The following is a 15,866-nucleotide window of genomic DNA, read 5'->3' as shown; positions in this document are numbered from 1 at the left end:
TGAGGATGTTAGCAGCTCGGCTTCATGTCCGCAAACGAATCCTCAGTCCACGGGGAAGGGAACTCGGACAGACCCGGGTCTGGGTGAGGGGTTCCGGGATTGAGGACGTGACAATATCCGGACTGAGAGGTCGAGGACCGTCAAATCCAGCTAGCTCTTAGCAGCTAGCTGCTGCTCTCTCCGTCGGCTAGCTGCTCTCTCATCGGGGCTTAAGAGTACAGCAGTGCATTTGTCAAGTATAACCAGTGAACGGATCCCGTTTAACTGCCACAAGAGTTGTTCATCTTGTAATAAGGATCTCAATGAGGAAACACGCTGTGTTTTTTCTATTTTCACTGCATTTTAATACAGCCTATCAATAGTGCATTTTAATATAAAAATATTAATGATTAATCGAAAATCGATCTTTAATTCTCCCGATGATCGATTAGGACAATTTAAACGAATGCCCATCCCTAATTCATAGCGCTCCAGGTTTAGGGACAGATGCTTGGTGACGGAGTGGCTTGTCTTGGAGCGGTAATGTGCTTGTGCCGGCATTATTGACTGCGCCTAACCCTGTAGCATTGGTCTGATAACTTGTATCCTGCTGCTTTGCAACCTCAGTCTTAACAAGTGCAGAATTTCAGCACCACGGACAGCAACACACACACACACTAAGCTGAGGCCAACAGGCTGACGATTTCACTTTTAGTTTTGCTTTGTTGAGTTTTGGAACAAGTTGAGTAAGTTTTATGTAATGTTTGAAAGCATTAGCTAATAATGTTTTAATGTTTAACTTAAAAAAAGAAAAAGCAATATACTTCACCGTTTCCACCTCCTCAAATCTACAAGCATGTCAGAAAGAGAAAATCGGCTCATCTTTAAAGTCAGAAAGAGTGAACTCGTGAATGTGATGCCATTTTCTATACTGTACAAAAATACTTCTTTATCAGCAAGGGCCCAGTCCTACATTATTGGCCTGGCCTTTCTACATACCCCAGACTTCACAATCTTCTTTTCGGCTTCTCGGTTAAAAACTTTCTTAAATGTCACATTGACAAGCAGAATTGCTACCAGGCCGGAGCAGCTTGTTTCAGATGGCCTGGTCACAAGAGTTCAACCAAACTTGGGGCTTTCTTGCAAAGAGAAATATGGAATGAAGCTTTTAAATCAACAGAAACCTCACCTTCAGCTGAGTCAAATCCTTTGGATGATCCTTAACTTAATGTGTGTGGGGTCTCTGTGGGGACGTTTGCGATTCTTCACACTACAGCTGTAATTACTGGTCTGTAAGTCTGTTGCCACAGAGCAATAAAGGCTTTCATATACTACATATTGGATTCGTCTACTCTGTGGTACATATGACCCACAGCAAAGTACAACACAGGGTCCATCGGCAGGGGACTCGGCTAAAGCACTGTCCTGGGACAGCTGTTGTCTGCGCCAATAGAAACAACTTCCAGGTTACTATTATGCGTTTAACCAACAAATAACTTCAGTATGCAATTCTATAGCGCCAAGACAAAAATCCTGACAAGCCTCTGCATTTTTGAAAAGTCATGCAGAAGCGTGTTCACCTCAGTACCTTCTGAGAATAACATCTCTCAAAGGCTGTAAGATATCAATATCTGCAGGCGGAGGGAGACCGATCATCACTGTGACTGATCTCCTATGATCCTAGGCTTAATGAGTCATGTCTCTGAGGACCCCTATGGCGACACACATGTCGCCCTAACACTGCCCCGTGTTGAAATCCTCACCTGACTCATGAGGTCTGGACTCATCAGGATTTCATTTGACAAGTTGAACGGTGTTGATAAATCCACTTTCCTAAATTGGTAAAAGCAGCTAAATTGTTACTCACTGACAGATTCAAATCCAGCCAATACACACTTTAAACTCTGCAGTGTAGTGTGTGTTTTTATGCCTTATTATGTAAGTGAAAGGGTTCATGGACTGTTTTCTGCTTAAGAGTTTACATATAGTGTTTAAAGGGATTACAGTAAAGGTGCAGTCCTGACTTGATGCTGAATTTAAAATTACAATGACTTAACTAGCATTATCTGCTGCAGAGCAACTGGGGAACACTTTATATATTTATATCTATACAGTTTCTATATAGTACCACAGGGGCTTGTACCTAGAGACACCTTTTTTACTCGTGTGTTCAAGTCAAATATAAAGAGAAATCCGCCATTAAATAACCTATTGCCCATAACGCAATACACTCACAAGGCAATGTAATCTTTTAGGTAAAGGACAAACGTTATCATAACAGGTCATGTGAAAGACACTGTAAGAGTTACTGAGGGTGACATTCTGGTTCAAGTGGGAAGACAGTTTTAGCTGTAAATCTTGTGTTCTTTCAAGCTTCATTAAGCAGGACTTTCTATGTTAACAATTCATTAAGTGACTTACTGCAATGCGAAAGGGTTTTCTAGCACTGATAGTCCCATTCAGGAACAACAGTCTGCAGCTACTGGCTGTTGTTTTGCCAAGAGGTCCTACACATAGGGCAGGTTTTCCCGATTGTAAATATGGTGCATTATGGTGGTAGAGAAAGCAGCAGAAGAAAGAGTTTCCAACCAGCTCTACTAATCACACAGCCAAGGGAGCAGCCATTTTAAATAAAGGTCACCCAGTAGGTACATGTTGTGATTCTTAGCAGGGCAACTCTGCACATGTTGTTCCAGGTAACCTGACACATACCATCATGTAACCATTGGTGACATTTAAATGTGAGGCTGTCTTACCTGACTCGTATGTGTACCTTGCTTCAGCCAATTAAGATTGGCTCTTTCTATTTGCCCTGAAGATCTAGAGTGTTTAACAACGTCAAAGACTACCCTTTAGCAAAGGCAGTCCGAGGAGGATGACATTTGAAATCTACACAGGATCCTTTGAGTCCATTTCTTTACCTTTAAAAAGATGTTGGACAAGGATGCAGCAGTGCTTGCAAGGAGTAAATACCCAGACAAGCAAACTAACCTTGCTGAAGTAAATGTGCCATAGTGGTGTTAAGAGTCCAAACTCAGATATTTATGCATCATGGTCTATTTCAAATAGACCCCTATGGCTTAGCCTCTGATATACATCTACCCAGAGCCTTCTTGCTATGAATCACAAAGCTTACTTGTATAATAATATAAATTTTTACTGTAACTTAGCAAAATCTGTGGTTAGATTTTATATTATATGTATGTGTAAGAAGTCTCTGCTACACAGCTATTGTTGCATAAAGTTTTGGCCTTAAGTTAGATTTGCATATTTTTGCTTATAAGTTATTCATAATCAAAAAATATGTTTTTCTCCTCTCGACTGTGGAAATTGTTGCATGCATGGAGACAAGGTGCTCATTAGCCTGTAAACTAAAGGTAAAGTACTGGGTATAATCTATCTAGTAATTCCAGTTGCACCATCTTGCCCTCTGAATGTGTTTTCATTGTTAATGTATCACATTCTTGAAAGTACTTTTTAGTTTTCAAAACTGAAAAAATGAGCCCTGCCTGAACCACTGGGCAGGGCTTCATTTCCAAAAGAACAACCTGATGGGATCAAATCATCCCTGCTCAACAGTGAACTTCACTCAGCGTAATGCTTGAGCCATCAAAAGGTCCCATTTACACAGCAAATGCTGTTGGATTTTTAGGGAACAATAACAGTGTGTGAGCACTGAACACTTCATTCATCAAATTGGTATTAATCAGCAATTGGGCTGTATTATTAAGAAATTGGCCTTTGAGTAAGATTATAATATATAATAAGGCCATGCAACAATAAAAGTGTTTTATTGCACAACAGCAGTGACTAATAAAAACATAAAGCACAGTGCTTTAAAGCTACAAAAAAAGAAAAAGGCCCAGCCAAGGTGAGATAAACAAGACTGCCTGTTCTTATAGTTCTGGCACCTGTACTGAGAGAAAGTACATTGGGTAAATAGATCATGTCCCTGAAGGACTTCACAGATAATTAATTTCTTCATTAGTGAAATCAATTCTAAGCTTCTTCATGGCCATCTTCATAAGAGGCCAGCCCTTACAGTTAGAAGACCTCTTTAATGTCTGCTTAAAATACACATATTACTGGCTTTGACAAATCAAATTGAGATCCATCTTTATCCTGCGCTTCTCTATCAAAAAGTCCCAGCACATTTCAATGAATAACGTGGTAAGCAAGGTCAAGCCAGCAATTTATTAAGATCATAACACATTGCTAACATTTTATTAAAATAATCAAGAAAAATATGTTTTCCAAGTGGCACATTCTCTGCATTGCAAATCCCCCATTATCCAAGAAAGGAAACAGACAAAACACGTTTCAGTGCAATCATCCCAGCTGAGATGACCCTACCACTGACATAATGTACCACTTCAATATTAATAATAAAAAACTGTTTCAAGTGTGCTTCCTGCTGCAGTTATCATGATGTCTGATAGGAACAAACGCAGATAATTTATCAAGAAGAATTTTTTTTATCACAAATACATAAGTAGCTGGAAGGGTTATATAAAAATACAATTAACATATACATCTGCTAATTTGAATAACCAGCTTTTCATTGCAGAACAATAATATAATCTTTATTTCAAGGACCTAAAGGAAGCCAAAAGAAGGCAGCACCAAACCATGCAGCCTCATTAGGTAGGTATCTACAGGTAGCTAGCATTGAGAGGTCTGCCTTTATCTACCTCTGAATTATAACTAATAAACCTGCCCATTCATCATTATGAACCTGCAAATACACCATTCAAGAACAGAAGCCTTGACATGTGCAGCAACAGAAACCTTTATTTATTAGACAAACTAAAAAAATGTCAATCAATAGATCATGCCTCAACCTAATCCTCAAGGAGACTCTATCATACATTGCATTTAGAGCTCCGAGATATAGATGTAAAATATTAAGGGAAATGTTAAATAGCTCTTGGCTCAGGCGGTATTTTAGGCCACTAATTCTCATAGGATTTGTGATGCAGCCCTGCACCATCTTCAAGCACATTGGTGTAGCGGGGAAAAATGGAGTAAAACGTCCGTTCCCAGAAACGCATGCACAGCAGTTAGATGGAGCTGTTGCCTGCATCTAGAGAGTTACTTAATTTCAAAATTATACTGAGTTAACATCGCAGGCTGTTTAGCACCACAGTAACTGGAGCCAATTTGTCATTTAAAGCATGACCAATCCCACTGACATCCAGATCATAAAGTTAAACTAAAGTCCTATATCCTTGCAAGATATATTACCTACGTCTGACCAAATGGTTTAAGGGTACACAGAACCAGGAAAAAACTTTGGTGTAAAGAACAAGATGTTATTCATTACTCTGTTATGGCTGTTGACAGCTCAGGGGCTTGTGGTTTGTTGGGTCATGCTTTTTCATGTTAATATTTTGTATTTTTAGAAACACTCAACAAATGTCCTTTCTTAATTTTGCCTCATCTACAAACAGGACAAATGTATCATTCACTCCCCTGCACACTGGTGCCTATCGTGCCAGCTCGGCTACTCTACTCAAACTCATGTCATAAATACATGAGCGTCATGTTTTACCTAAATGATTAAATGTCTTTGTTCACCGTTGGGAGAGAAAACATCAGATTTCCAAACCAAGCAATTACAACTTCAAAGAGCTTTCTCAGTGTCTTCTTAACTGATGCATCGACTCATCCACTTACATTATGTTCTATGCCATCTTAACATAAACACATTCCACAACTGAAAACATCAAGAGTATTTTATTTTTAAACTATCAAACAAAAGCATCTTATTGATTTCGGAAAAACAAAATGAAGAACTCAACAAGATTCACAGAGTTGAGGGGATTTTCAACATTATACACTTTCACCACCTATTCAGTTCCATTCTATTTGTATAGCGTCAACATACACTATCTCAAGGCACTTTCAGGGATTAAAGCAAAAAAAAATCATCTGACTGAAAAAAAAAAAATAGGTCGTGGCTGCTTACTGCCTCGATATTTGAACTTCACGTGGTCCATTATCACTTACTAGTTTAAAGCTAGGGCATAAAACCAATATTTTTTTGCAAGACTTCACCATTCGTGTGAATGGGCTATAAATGACAAAACGTCTGCACAAGTTGTCAGAGCAAGCATTTATTTCCACAATGCTTTCAAGAACAATTATATTAAAGAGAACAATGTTTGAACAAAACGGTGTAACACAAAAAGATAACTTAAAAGATAACAGTACTAAATAAGTTAAAACACTGAGACCCAAGAAGAGAAAATGAAAAGGTCTACTTCTTTGGCCTTTTAGTGGTGAATCCAAAGTCATCTAACTTCAGGACACCTGATGCCCGTTTCTGGGGAGGTTTTTTTGGCCCAGGAGGAGAGGAAAAGGGTTTTCCTGCATGTGTGGCTTTAAATGAGCCAGAAGAGGAGGAGGAAGAGGGAGTTCCAACAGAATTGGTTGGAACTGGTTGGTCAAGAACTTCTCCGCTGTTTGCTCCGTTCAATGTCGGGTGTCGAGGGTAAATTACGTACTCTCCACTCAAGCCAATGGGGAGCCCCCCCCCCTCTCTTTTTATCTTTATGACTGCTTGTAGTGGATGGGCAGAGGGGGGCATTTAATAATGTGATTGGTAAAATTGGTAAAATTAAAACTCCAGGACAACAGAAGGGGAATACAAACTATGGGATGCATACTTTATCATTTATATCATATAAAATATGTCATCAATATCGTTTAAAATCATTTTTCAGTGTGTTTACTGGCGCAATACGCTCGCGTCAAGCGCAAACAAAAATAGACTCGACGCCGAAACAATCGCTGCACGGCGCGAGGCAGCCTTGGCGCAGCGCGACCCCTCAGCCTCCGGTGGGACCCGCACAGAGCTGGGAGTGGATGGGAGCCGGACATCCAGCTGGCCCGCCGCATCGGCGGAGAGAGAGTTTAAACTGCTGCTGCTCCACTGACAATAACAACGCCGCAATCCTACACCTAAAAAATGCAATACAAACCGGAAGTATTCCAAGTATTCAGAATACGTTACTCAGATTAGTTAATGTAATGGAATACGTTACAGATTACATTTTTAGGCATGTATTCTGTATTCTGTAACGAAATACGTTTTGAAAGTATCCTTCCCAACACTGAATATAGCCTATAGGCATATAAACGTCGGTTCGTCTTTCTTTCTTTGATTCTTTAATTGTAAGCCTTTTGTCACGCTTCTGCTCCTTTTTCAATAATTCTCTACATCGTGTAGGTCCAGGCCAAACTGATTTAGAACTTTTTATTTAATTATTTCTGTATCTGCCGACGATGATTGATACACCGGTGGCCATGACTGATCAAAGCAAAACACAAGATGGTCTATCTGTTCAAACAGTCATTTTTTGCCACAACTCAACTTAATCCGAAACACTAGCTAAATTGCCAAACACAAGAAAACCAAGCACAACGCATGGGGATTTATTTCCAATGCTCTGCCAACGCATGGATTTTTTTTTAAATGCCGCGTCAACTTATCCATTCAAACATGAGAAAGACGCAAGGCATGGTTCACAAACAAAAGGTTAAAAAAATCACAGCTGATTGGTGAAGTTATGCAAATCATATCAGTGTTACACCCCCCCCCCCCCCTATTTTTTTTTCTCTTCGGATCTGCATCGATCTCATTTTTAGCCTTATGCGAGCGGAGTTGACGGAAATCCGTCATAGCGACGGAAAACTTTAATCCATGCACTTTACACATAGATCTTTGGATAATAAGCCACTTTGCACATTCCACCCCCCCCCGCTAATTACCACTACCAACAATTGAACCTATAGTTTGTCACATGTCGTGTCCCATGTGAACATGCCACAATCGTTTTTCTTTAGAAAAATCAACTGCTGAGAGGCTCTTGGCAGATCTCAAGATCCACTTTGCACATTTTCCCCCTGATGAGGCATGAGAAAAATTCAGCCTCTATTAAAGAGCATTATCCAAGCAGGAGGTGCAGAGCTCTCAGACATTAGTAATCACTTCAGCCTTACAAGAATGACCCAATATATAGAATGTAACACGTAGGCTGACATGATAGCTATATAAGGTTTGCTCAAGATCCCAATAGATGAAAATGTATGGAACAGTAGGTCAAAGTATGATGTTTTCAAAGCTGTCTATTGATTCACTTTACCTAGTGATCAAAATCAGCCAGACGCTGTCTACAATGGATGCATAATGAAGTGGATCAAAATGCTATTTCGATTCAGAACAATCAACCCTCTCATTCATACGTGACAAGAAGATGAGATACATTCCATCAAACCAACTTTTCCTGAAGTTTTACCAACAAATAGCAAGACTAGATAACATAGAAATCTACACACAGGCACAGAAAGCTATCCATTCATTGTGTCTATGTTATTAGAGTCAGGGGGTTAGCTGGAGCCAATCAGTGTTGACATTATTTGAGAAGCGGGGTATACAGACTTGATAGGTTGACAGTGAATCGCAGGGTTACATACAGTGACAAACAACAATTCACCCCAATTCACACCTACAGTCAATCAAGGGTCTTCAAATAGCCTAACCCCAATCTGCATGCTGAAGTCCATGCAGAAAACACACACAGGGAAAACATGCAAAGTCCACAAAGGCTGTGAACCCTCTTGATGTGAAGGGACATTGCTAACCACTGCACCACCATGCAGCCCACTAGTGGGCAGTGAAGCTGAAATGTCACTACTAAATACAACCTAAAGGCCGAATTATAGTCCTGCGACAGCAACCGCGGAAGGCCACGCAGTTGCATCGACGGACTCGTTTTGGTTTATGCTTCTCTAACGTGTTGCGCGTGTTGCAACGCAATTCACAGCCAGAACACTAGGCGGAGTAACGTTTTTTGTCGAAGACAAAACACACAAAGAAGAGACGTCTTCTTCTTCGTCGAGTGTTTATTTACATCGCCACTCCGGCTCCTCATAGCCTATTTCTGGCGGACAAATCGGCCAGTCAGTGACGGGTTATACAAGTGGTGATACTTTCGGATCTCTTCTGCCAAGTGCTCATCTATTTGGTCCATATCCGTTCTTCTAAATCTTCCGTGATTTCCGCGTATTATGGGGCATGAAACCGGAAACTAGACTCCGGACGGGATGTAGTAAGCAGACCAATCACAAGCTTTGCGGGCTGCGTGAGGCTTGCGGCGCTTTGTCGTATTGTCGTGTTGCGTGTCTTGCAGGCATGCGTGCGTGCGTACAACCCTATATAAACTATAGACTATAAATCGGCCTTAAGGCTGCGAAAACCTCACATGAAAATCCTTTCCACAAAAACATGCTGATATACACTCCTGATCAAAATCTTAAGACCAGTTAAAAAAATTGCATGAATTTGCATTTTGCACTGTTGAAGGTTCTAGAGTTTCAAAGTGCAAAAAGAAGAAATGGGAACAAGAGCCCAAAAGTTGTGAGCAGGCAATTTATTGAAAACAACAATTTAACTGAAGTAGGCTGTTCATCAGCTGATCAAAAGTTTAAGACCACAGCTCAAAAAAAAAAAAAAAATCTCCTAAAACAGAAATTAAAGCGTCAAAAACTGACTCAGTAATGAGTAGCTCCACCATTATTGTTGATCACTTCAAAAATTCGTTTTGGCATGCTTGATGCAAGTGTTTCCAAAAGGCTAGTGCGAATGTTGCGCCAAGTGGTGAAGATGGCTTCACGAAGGGCATCCACTGTCTAGAACTGAAATCCATTTTTGTAAACTTCCCTTGCCATCCATCCCCAAATGTTCTCAATTGGATTAAGATCAGGGGAACACGCAGGATGGTCCAAAAGAGTGATGTTATTCTCCTGGAAAAAAGTCTTGGTCAGACAGGCATTGTGAATTGGAGCATTGTCCTGCTGAAAAACCCAGTCGTTACCACACAGACGAGGGCCCTCAGTCATGAGGGATGCCCGCTGCAATATCTCCACATAGCCAGCTGCTGTTTGACGCCCCTGCACAACCTGGAGCTCCATTGTTCCATTGAAGGAAAAAGCACCCCAGATCATGATGGCGCCCCCTCCACTGTGCCGCGTAGTAAACATCTCAGGTGGCATCTCCTTGTCATGCCAGTAACGTTGCAAGCCATCAGGACCATCAAGGTTACATTTTTTCTCGTCAGAGAATAAAACTTTCTTCCACCTTTGAATGTCCCATGTTTGGTGCTCCCTTGCAAAGTCTAAACGGGCAATTTTGTGGCGTTGAAGGAGACGTGGCCTTTGAAGACGTTTCTTGTTTTTGAAGCCCTTCCTTCGCAGATGCCGTCTGATGGTTATTGGGCTGCAGTCAGCACCAGTAATGGCCTTAATTTGGGACGAGGATCGTCCCGTGTCTTGACGGACAGCCATTCGGATCCTCCGGCTCAGCGCCGGTGAGATTTTTTGGGGTCTACCACTTGATTTTTTTGTTCCATAACCCTGAGGATCTTTGAAGAAATGCAAAATGACTGTCTTACTGCGTCCGACCTCAGCAGCGATGGCACGTTGTGAGAGGCCTTGATTATGCAGTTCAACAATCCTACCACGTTCAAAGACGGTGAGCTTTTTTGCCTTTGCCATCAAGAGATCTTCACAGTGTGATTACTTGACAGGAAATGACATGGAATCCAAATTTTTGCACAGATTTTGGCTTTTAAAGGCTGTGGTCTTAAACTTTTGATCAGCTGATGAACAGCCTATTTGAGTTAAATAGTTGTTTTCAATAAATTGACTGCTCACAACTTTTGGTCTCTTGTTCCCATTTCTTCTTTTTGCATTTTGAAGCTCTACTACCTTACTAAGATCCAACAGTGCAAAATGCAAATTCGTGCTATTTTTTAACTGGTCTTAAGATTTTGATCAGGAGTGTATATATATATATATATATATATATATATATATACTAGTGATGCACCGATTTATCGGCCGAACATCGGTAGCGGCCGATATTCGCCTCGTTTACTGATATCGGCTTATCGGTAATAAACTTGACTTTCAGGATCACTCCCTCCGTGATCTCAGATCAGCAAATTCCCTTAGTATTTTTTTGCAAAGAAATTTAAGATATATTCTCTAATCATGCCTCTCAATTTGAGTTTACAAAATTGGTTCATACTTTTTAACTTTTGGAAATTACTTTTCGGATTATTATATTTGTACAGCTACAGTTTATTTGTTTAGAGTTTTGAAAAAAGCTTTGGGCTGCATATTTGCATGAAAGCTGCGATACAAAGAGTTATTATTATTGAGCCGCTAACCCTCTATTGGTTTGCTAGTCAATGACTTTCAGTTTGGAGGGAGTACAGAAGTGCTGAGTCTTTAAATAAATACTTAATTACAGCTCCATCAGCACTGAAAAAGGTGGCAGACCTCACAGCTCTTATTAGATCAAATGAGCAACAGGAAAGAAGGAGTGAAAGAGAAGTCAAAACAACAAAGACTCCATTATGCAAGAGCATCAAATGACTAAAAGTTAACACAGAAAGTCTTCTGAAACTGAAGTTGGTTCTGGTACCATCAACAAAGCTTGGTTGAGTAAGGGAAGCAGCACGGTTTGGCAATAATATTACAGAAATCTCCTACTGTGAGGTTCATTGAAAACTGCTGAGAAAAGAGTTTTTGAATTCCTTGACTGCTGAATATTCATTATTTTTCTTCTGTATTTAACATTTTTACAGTCAATCGAGTAAATTACAACAAGCAAATTCACTAAAACTGGTCTACATGGAAAAGTCTTGGTCACATGAGGGATTTTCCTGCCTATTGGGACATTCCTATTCATACTCTTGTAAGCCTTCTTTCTTTGGCTCTCAAATGAATCGGATGAGCCAAAGAAGAGTTTTCTCACATCTTACCTCTTTATCCATGCTCTCTAGATCCGCCTTGCAAAGTGTGTATAGAGGCATAGATTCTGACATGCTCGGCTGTCGTTTTCTACGAGACGGCCCAGGCTGCTCGTTGTCTTGGCTGGGCCCCGCTGCGTCATCCTGCTGATCCTTTGAAGTTCCCCTGGGGTGAAATAACACAAAGAACACTGATGAAGTAGTTTATTGTTTTGTTTCACAACAGACAAAATCTTCACAAATATTTAGTCACAAAGGGGTATATCAAATTGGCATGGAATAGTGATGAAAAAAATTAAATAACACATCCATAACCTAGTAAGACTAAATATGAGTTGGCAGCGCCACAAGGGCCTGATATACAAGAGAAAAAAACACTATGAATGCTAACTCCATGCAAATAAAAATATGGTTGGGGACAACTATTTTATCCATCCATCTATACAATCAGTATATTTAGTTATTGTATGGAGGCCAAATGTTTGCCACCTAATCAACCATATCAATTAACAAATAACTTTCACACATTAGAAATAAGGGAAGATTACTGCTTTTATTATTTTTCATCTCCTGTTTAGCTTGTCCTGCTTTGAAACGAAGTCTTGTTTTACAGCACTCTTCACAGGAATCATAAGGGAAACACATTCATTTGCAAACACTGTATATAATCAGCACATTTTTCACAACAATTTGCAGATGTAGCTTGCCGGGTGAAGGACTGAATGCTTATCTAGGGACCAATAACGGGAATTGCAAAGACTTTCTCCTTATTAAAAACTAACCATTAGATGCAAATCTTATGTAAGTGGGAAGAGGATATTTCTATACTTTGCCTTGTGCTTAATTGAACAGACCTTCTTTGATGATTACATTTAAATTAAATTAAAATTCAAGTTTATGCATCCCCCTAAACCTCCACATTGCCTCCAAGCCATTTATAAAGTGGGACGATTTCATGATTGAGATTATTAATTAAAGCGTATCATCACAGATATAATAAATTCAAAACATTTTAATCTGGCGTGACTGTCCAGTCAAGAGATGTTAAGTTTATGTAGTGTAAAACAGTCAGGCCACAGCCTCTCTGCTGCAGAGTACACTCTTCATTAGCATTTACTATCACCAATGAATGATGGAGTGGAAGATCACAAAACTGACACCTATTCTGTTATCTAGCATTTCATTCTTGTAACTGGATGAATATGTAAACATTTGTAGGATAAGTAATATACATCGTTACAGCCTTAAGTAGTGAAAGGTAGCCTGGATTTTATTGTACTGTTTTAAAGGCCCAATGTGCAGATTAAAAGATGCTCCAAACAAATTCAGAGGCTCATCTGGGAGCTAGAAACTACACACTGTCTGCCTTTCCCTGCCATCAAACAATCCATACAGTTAAAGGTTTTTTGGAGGAGCCCAAACAAGTGCCCACAGGTTTGTTGGGCACTTTATTTTGCCTCAGTTCGTAGCAGAAGAGGCTGTAAGTCTCCACTGGGGGTAATTTATACAGTACAGTAGCACTACATCGACAGCTGTCTACGTTTACAGAGAGGGGAGGATAGAAATGAGGACCAGATGACAAATCCATTCACATAAAATCATTTATGTGCAAATCTGCAGTAAATATTAAAACAGAAAAGACATCAGAAGCATAACCTTCACTTTTATACATTGTTACTATAATAATGTCCAGAGTGAGAGAGATGTGACAGAGGGAGCTGATGGAAAGGTTTCACTCTGGGATTTCCCTGTTATAAAGCCACTTTACTTCTTAAAGGGGTCAATCACCATGGTAACTTATGTCGAGTTGCTAACCTTCTCCAGAGCAGGTTGAGGTTATAGCTACTGACGAATCAGATCACTGGAAAGCCAGAGTCATTGTTCGACAGGATCCTGTCTGGTACATAACAGTTAGCAGCAAAGAGAGAGCAGTAGATATTTTTATGGATCAGAAGAATTGTTTTCCTGTTGCAATAATATCAGAGATACTTCATTTTAATTCAACAAAGATTCTTTGATTCGATAAATGAACATAAAAAGTAAAGGGTTTGATGTATTGGATCAGAAGATTTATCAACACATTGTTCAATATTACATATGATTATAAGTGAACATTAATTATTTGTCCATCATCAGACGAAAAAGCAAAAATACTCCCTAAGAAATATTATTTTCATCCTACTGTAAATAATTACATGGATTCAATCAAGTTTATTACTATCTCTTCTAGCTAATCATATTTTTTAGGTTCCACAATATTTAGCTTTTACTTGGGTCAGCTGCATTTGGACTGTTAGGCTTTTAGAGGCCTATCTCTGTTTGATACACTTGAGATTCATTTCTTGCAGTACCTGAGACAAGACTGTTGGTGATCAGCGAGCATTGACCCTGAAGCCTGGAGGTAGGGTTGCTGCTGCGACACCTGAGGGCCCCTGCGGATCAGCTTCCCCGTGACGGGATCGTAGATCCGAACCTCGAGCTCTGGAGGTGGAGGTCTGTAGTAGATGGGCGCTGGCTGGAAAAGAGGCCTCTGCAGGGTGCCCTGATTGTCAGGAAAGGCTGCTGGACTGTTGCTCCTTTCAAACAAAACAGATCAGAGTGTAAGGATCATCTTCAAGTGGGATTTTGATAAATGGACTTAATAAGCCATTAATAATAGTTAACATCTATTAGGTTTGGGGAGGCTTGTAAGACCATGGCTCATTAGACAGCTATTTACCTTGGCATCTTGGAGCAGTCTTCCTTTAGTGGGTACAGCTGCTCCTCCACCCTCTCCCAGCGCTCGAGACAGCTCCACAGCCAGTCGGGATTGACAACATGGAGGTGGTTGCAGTCCTGTGCCCGACGAACCTTCTCTGTGCCTGTGGAACAGGAGTCAACATGGGAAAAGGTTTTGACCATACAATCAAAAGCGTTTACAAAATACACTCCCACTGGGACTGCTGAATATGTATAGACGTTCTATCCTGGAAGCGAAAGGGGGAAATAATTGCCTGGTCAATATTATTAGAAAAGATAACAAGGACGATTTGTCTTTTGGAGCGAATGCTCTTTCCCTTTTCTGCTAACTCAAAAGTTGACTAAGTAATCCAAGAGGCGCTGTTTGTTTGAGTGAAATCAAAAGAGGGGCGCGTTTCTGCTTGAATAACACATATTGATGTTTGACACAAAGACTCCAAATTTAATCTTTGGCTGTAGAGGCTCATTAACTCCGGTTCATTTTAGCCATGGATGGCTAACAATCAAATGCTTTTTTCAGACATTGACTCGCACTGTTCAGGCACATTTTCAGTTCAGTTCAGTTCACAGCGCCTGATTAGTATTTCGCTATGTGTCATCAACTGGAAAACTGGAAAAAGTGATGTCTACTCTTCCATTTTAATTATTTTTCTTCACCTTAGGCAGCAAAGCTAACATATGCATTATGATAAACTGATTTAATTATTCCATTATAATTTAACTACGTTGCCTCAGAAAACAGCATAAAATAATTCAGTCATTCTGGCAACTCTGTGAGGCTGTTCTTTAGGCCCAGTTATGCTATGAGCTAAATACTAATTCTCAGTGTGACAATGCTAACATGCTGAGTCTGACGTTTAGCAGGTACAACATTTGCAATGATCAACATGTAACTTAAGCAAGTTAGCATACTAGCATTTTCCAATTGGCAGAAAAGGTGCTGCTGGGGCTAATGAGAATGTCAGAAGTATTGAAGCTGCTTGGCAAAACCTTACTAGTCCTTCAACCATGTGAGTTTAGGTCCAATCACTTCTTTTTTCCATGTTTCATTCTATGACCAAAACTTATGCGTTTGTTTCATATTTGACTGCAACAGTGATTATTAATATTTCAGATACCTCACATGTACAACTATGTTTTAGAAGTCTTAAAAGTCCCCAATTATTAGATGTGTGAGGCAAGTGAAGGATGTAAATCACACCCCAGGGAACAGCACTGGAGCCTAGCAATTACTGAGTGTCATTAACCTACAAAATTACTCAATTACTATACTTTGATCAATTTGGTCGAATACATTTTGGAATGTCAAGAACTGTGTGATTCTTTATT

At 40.0% G+C, this 15,866-nt stretch overlaps 1 protein-coding gene across 3 annotated transcripts in view; it reads right to left on the bottom strand.

Annotated features, from left to right (window-relative positions):
• ctdp1 (CTD (carboxy-terminal domain, RNA polymerase II, polypeptide A) phosphatase, subunit 1) overlaps positions 1 to 15,866 on the bottom strand; it is a 66,084-nt gene that overhangs the window by 37,179 nt on the left and 13,039 nt on the right. For 2 of the 3 annotated variants that reach the window (XR_008342303.1, XM_053446997.1), the window contains exons 9-11: positions 14,518 to 14,659; positions 14,150 to 14,374; positions 11,811 to 11,964 (exon numbers count right to left, since the gene is read on the bottom strand). Coding sequence is in view for 1 of the 3 variants with exons in the window: in XM_053446997.1 (XP_053302972.1) it covers positions 11,811 to 11,964; positions 14,150 to 14,374; positions 14,518 to 14,659 (521 nt within the window). In the remaining 2 variants the exon portion in view is untranslated. Of the gene's footprint in view, positions 1 to 11,810; positions 11,965 to 13,613; positions 13,696 to 14,149; positions 14,375 to 14,517; positions 14,660 to 15,866 lie in introns of those variants that run through there. The other variant, XR_008342304.1, reaches the window with a different exon arrangement.

The sequence above is a fragment of the Pleuronectes platessa genome, chromosome 18, assembly GCF_947347685.1.
Source record: "Pleuronectes platessa chromosome 18, fPlePla1.1, whole genome shotgun sequence".
NCBI classification, from domain to species: Eukaryota; Metazoa; Chordata; class Actinopteri; order Pleuronectiformes; family Pleuronectidae; genus Pleuronectes; species Pleuronectes platessa.
This window is presented reverse-complemented; position numbering and strand designations above follow the sequence as displayed.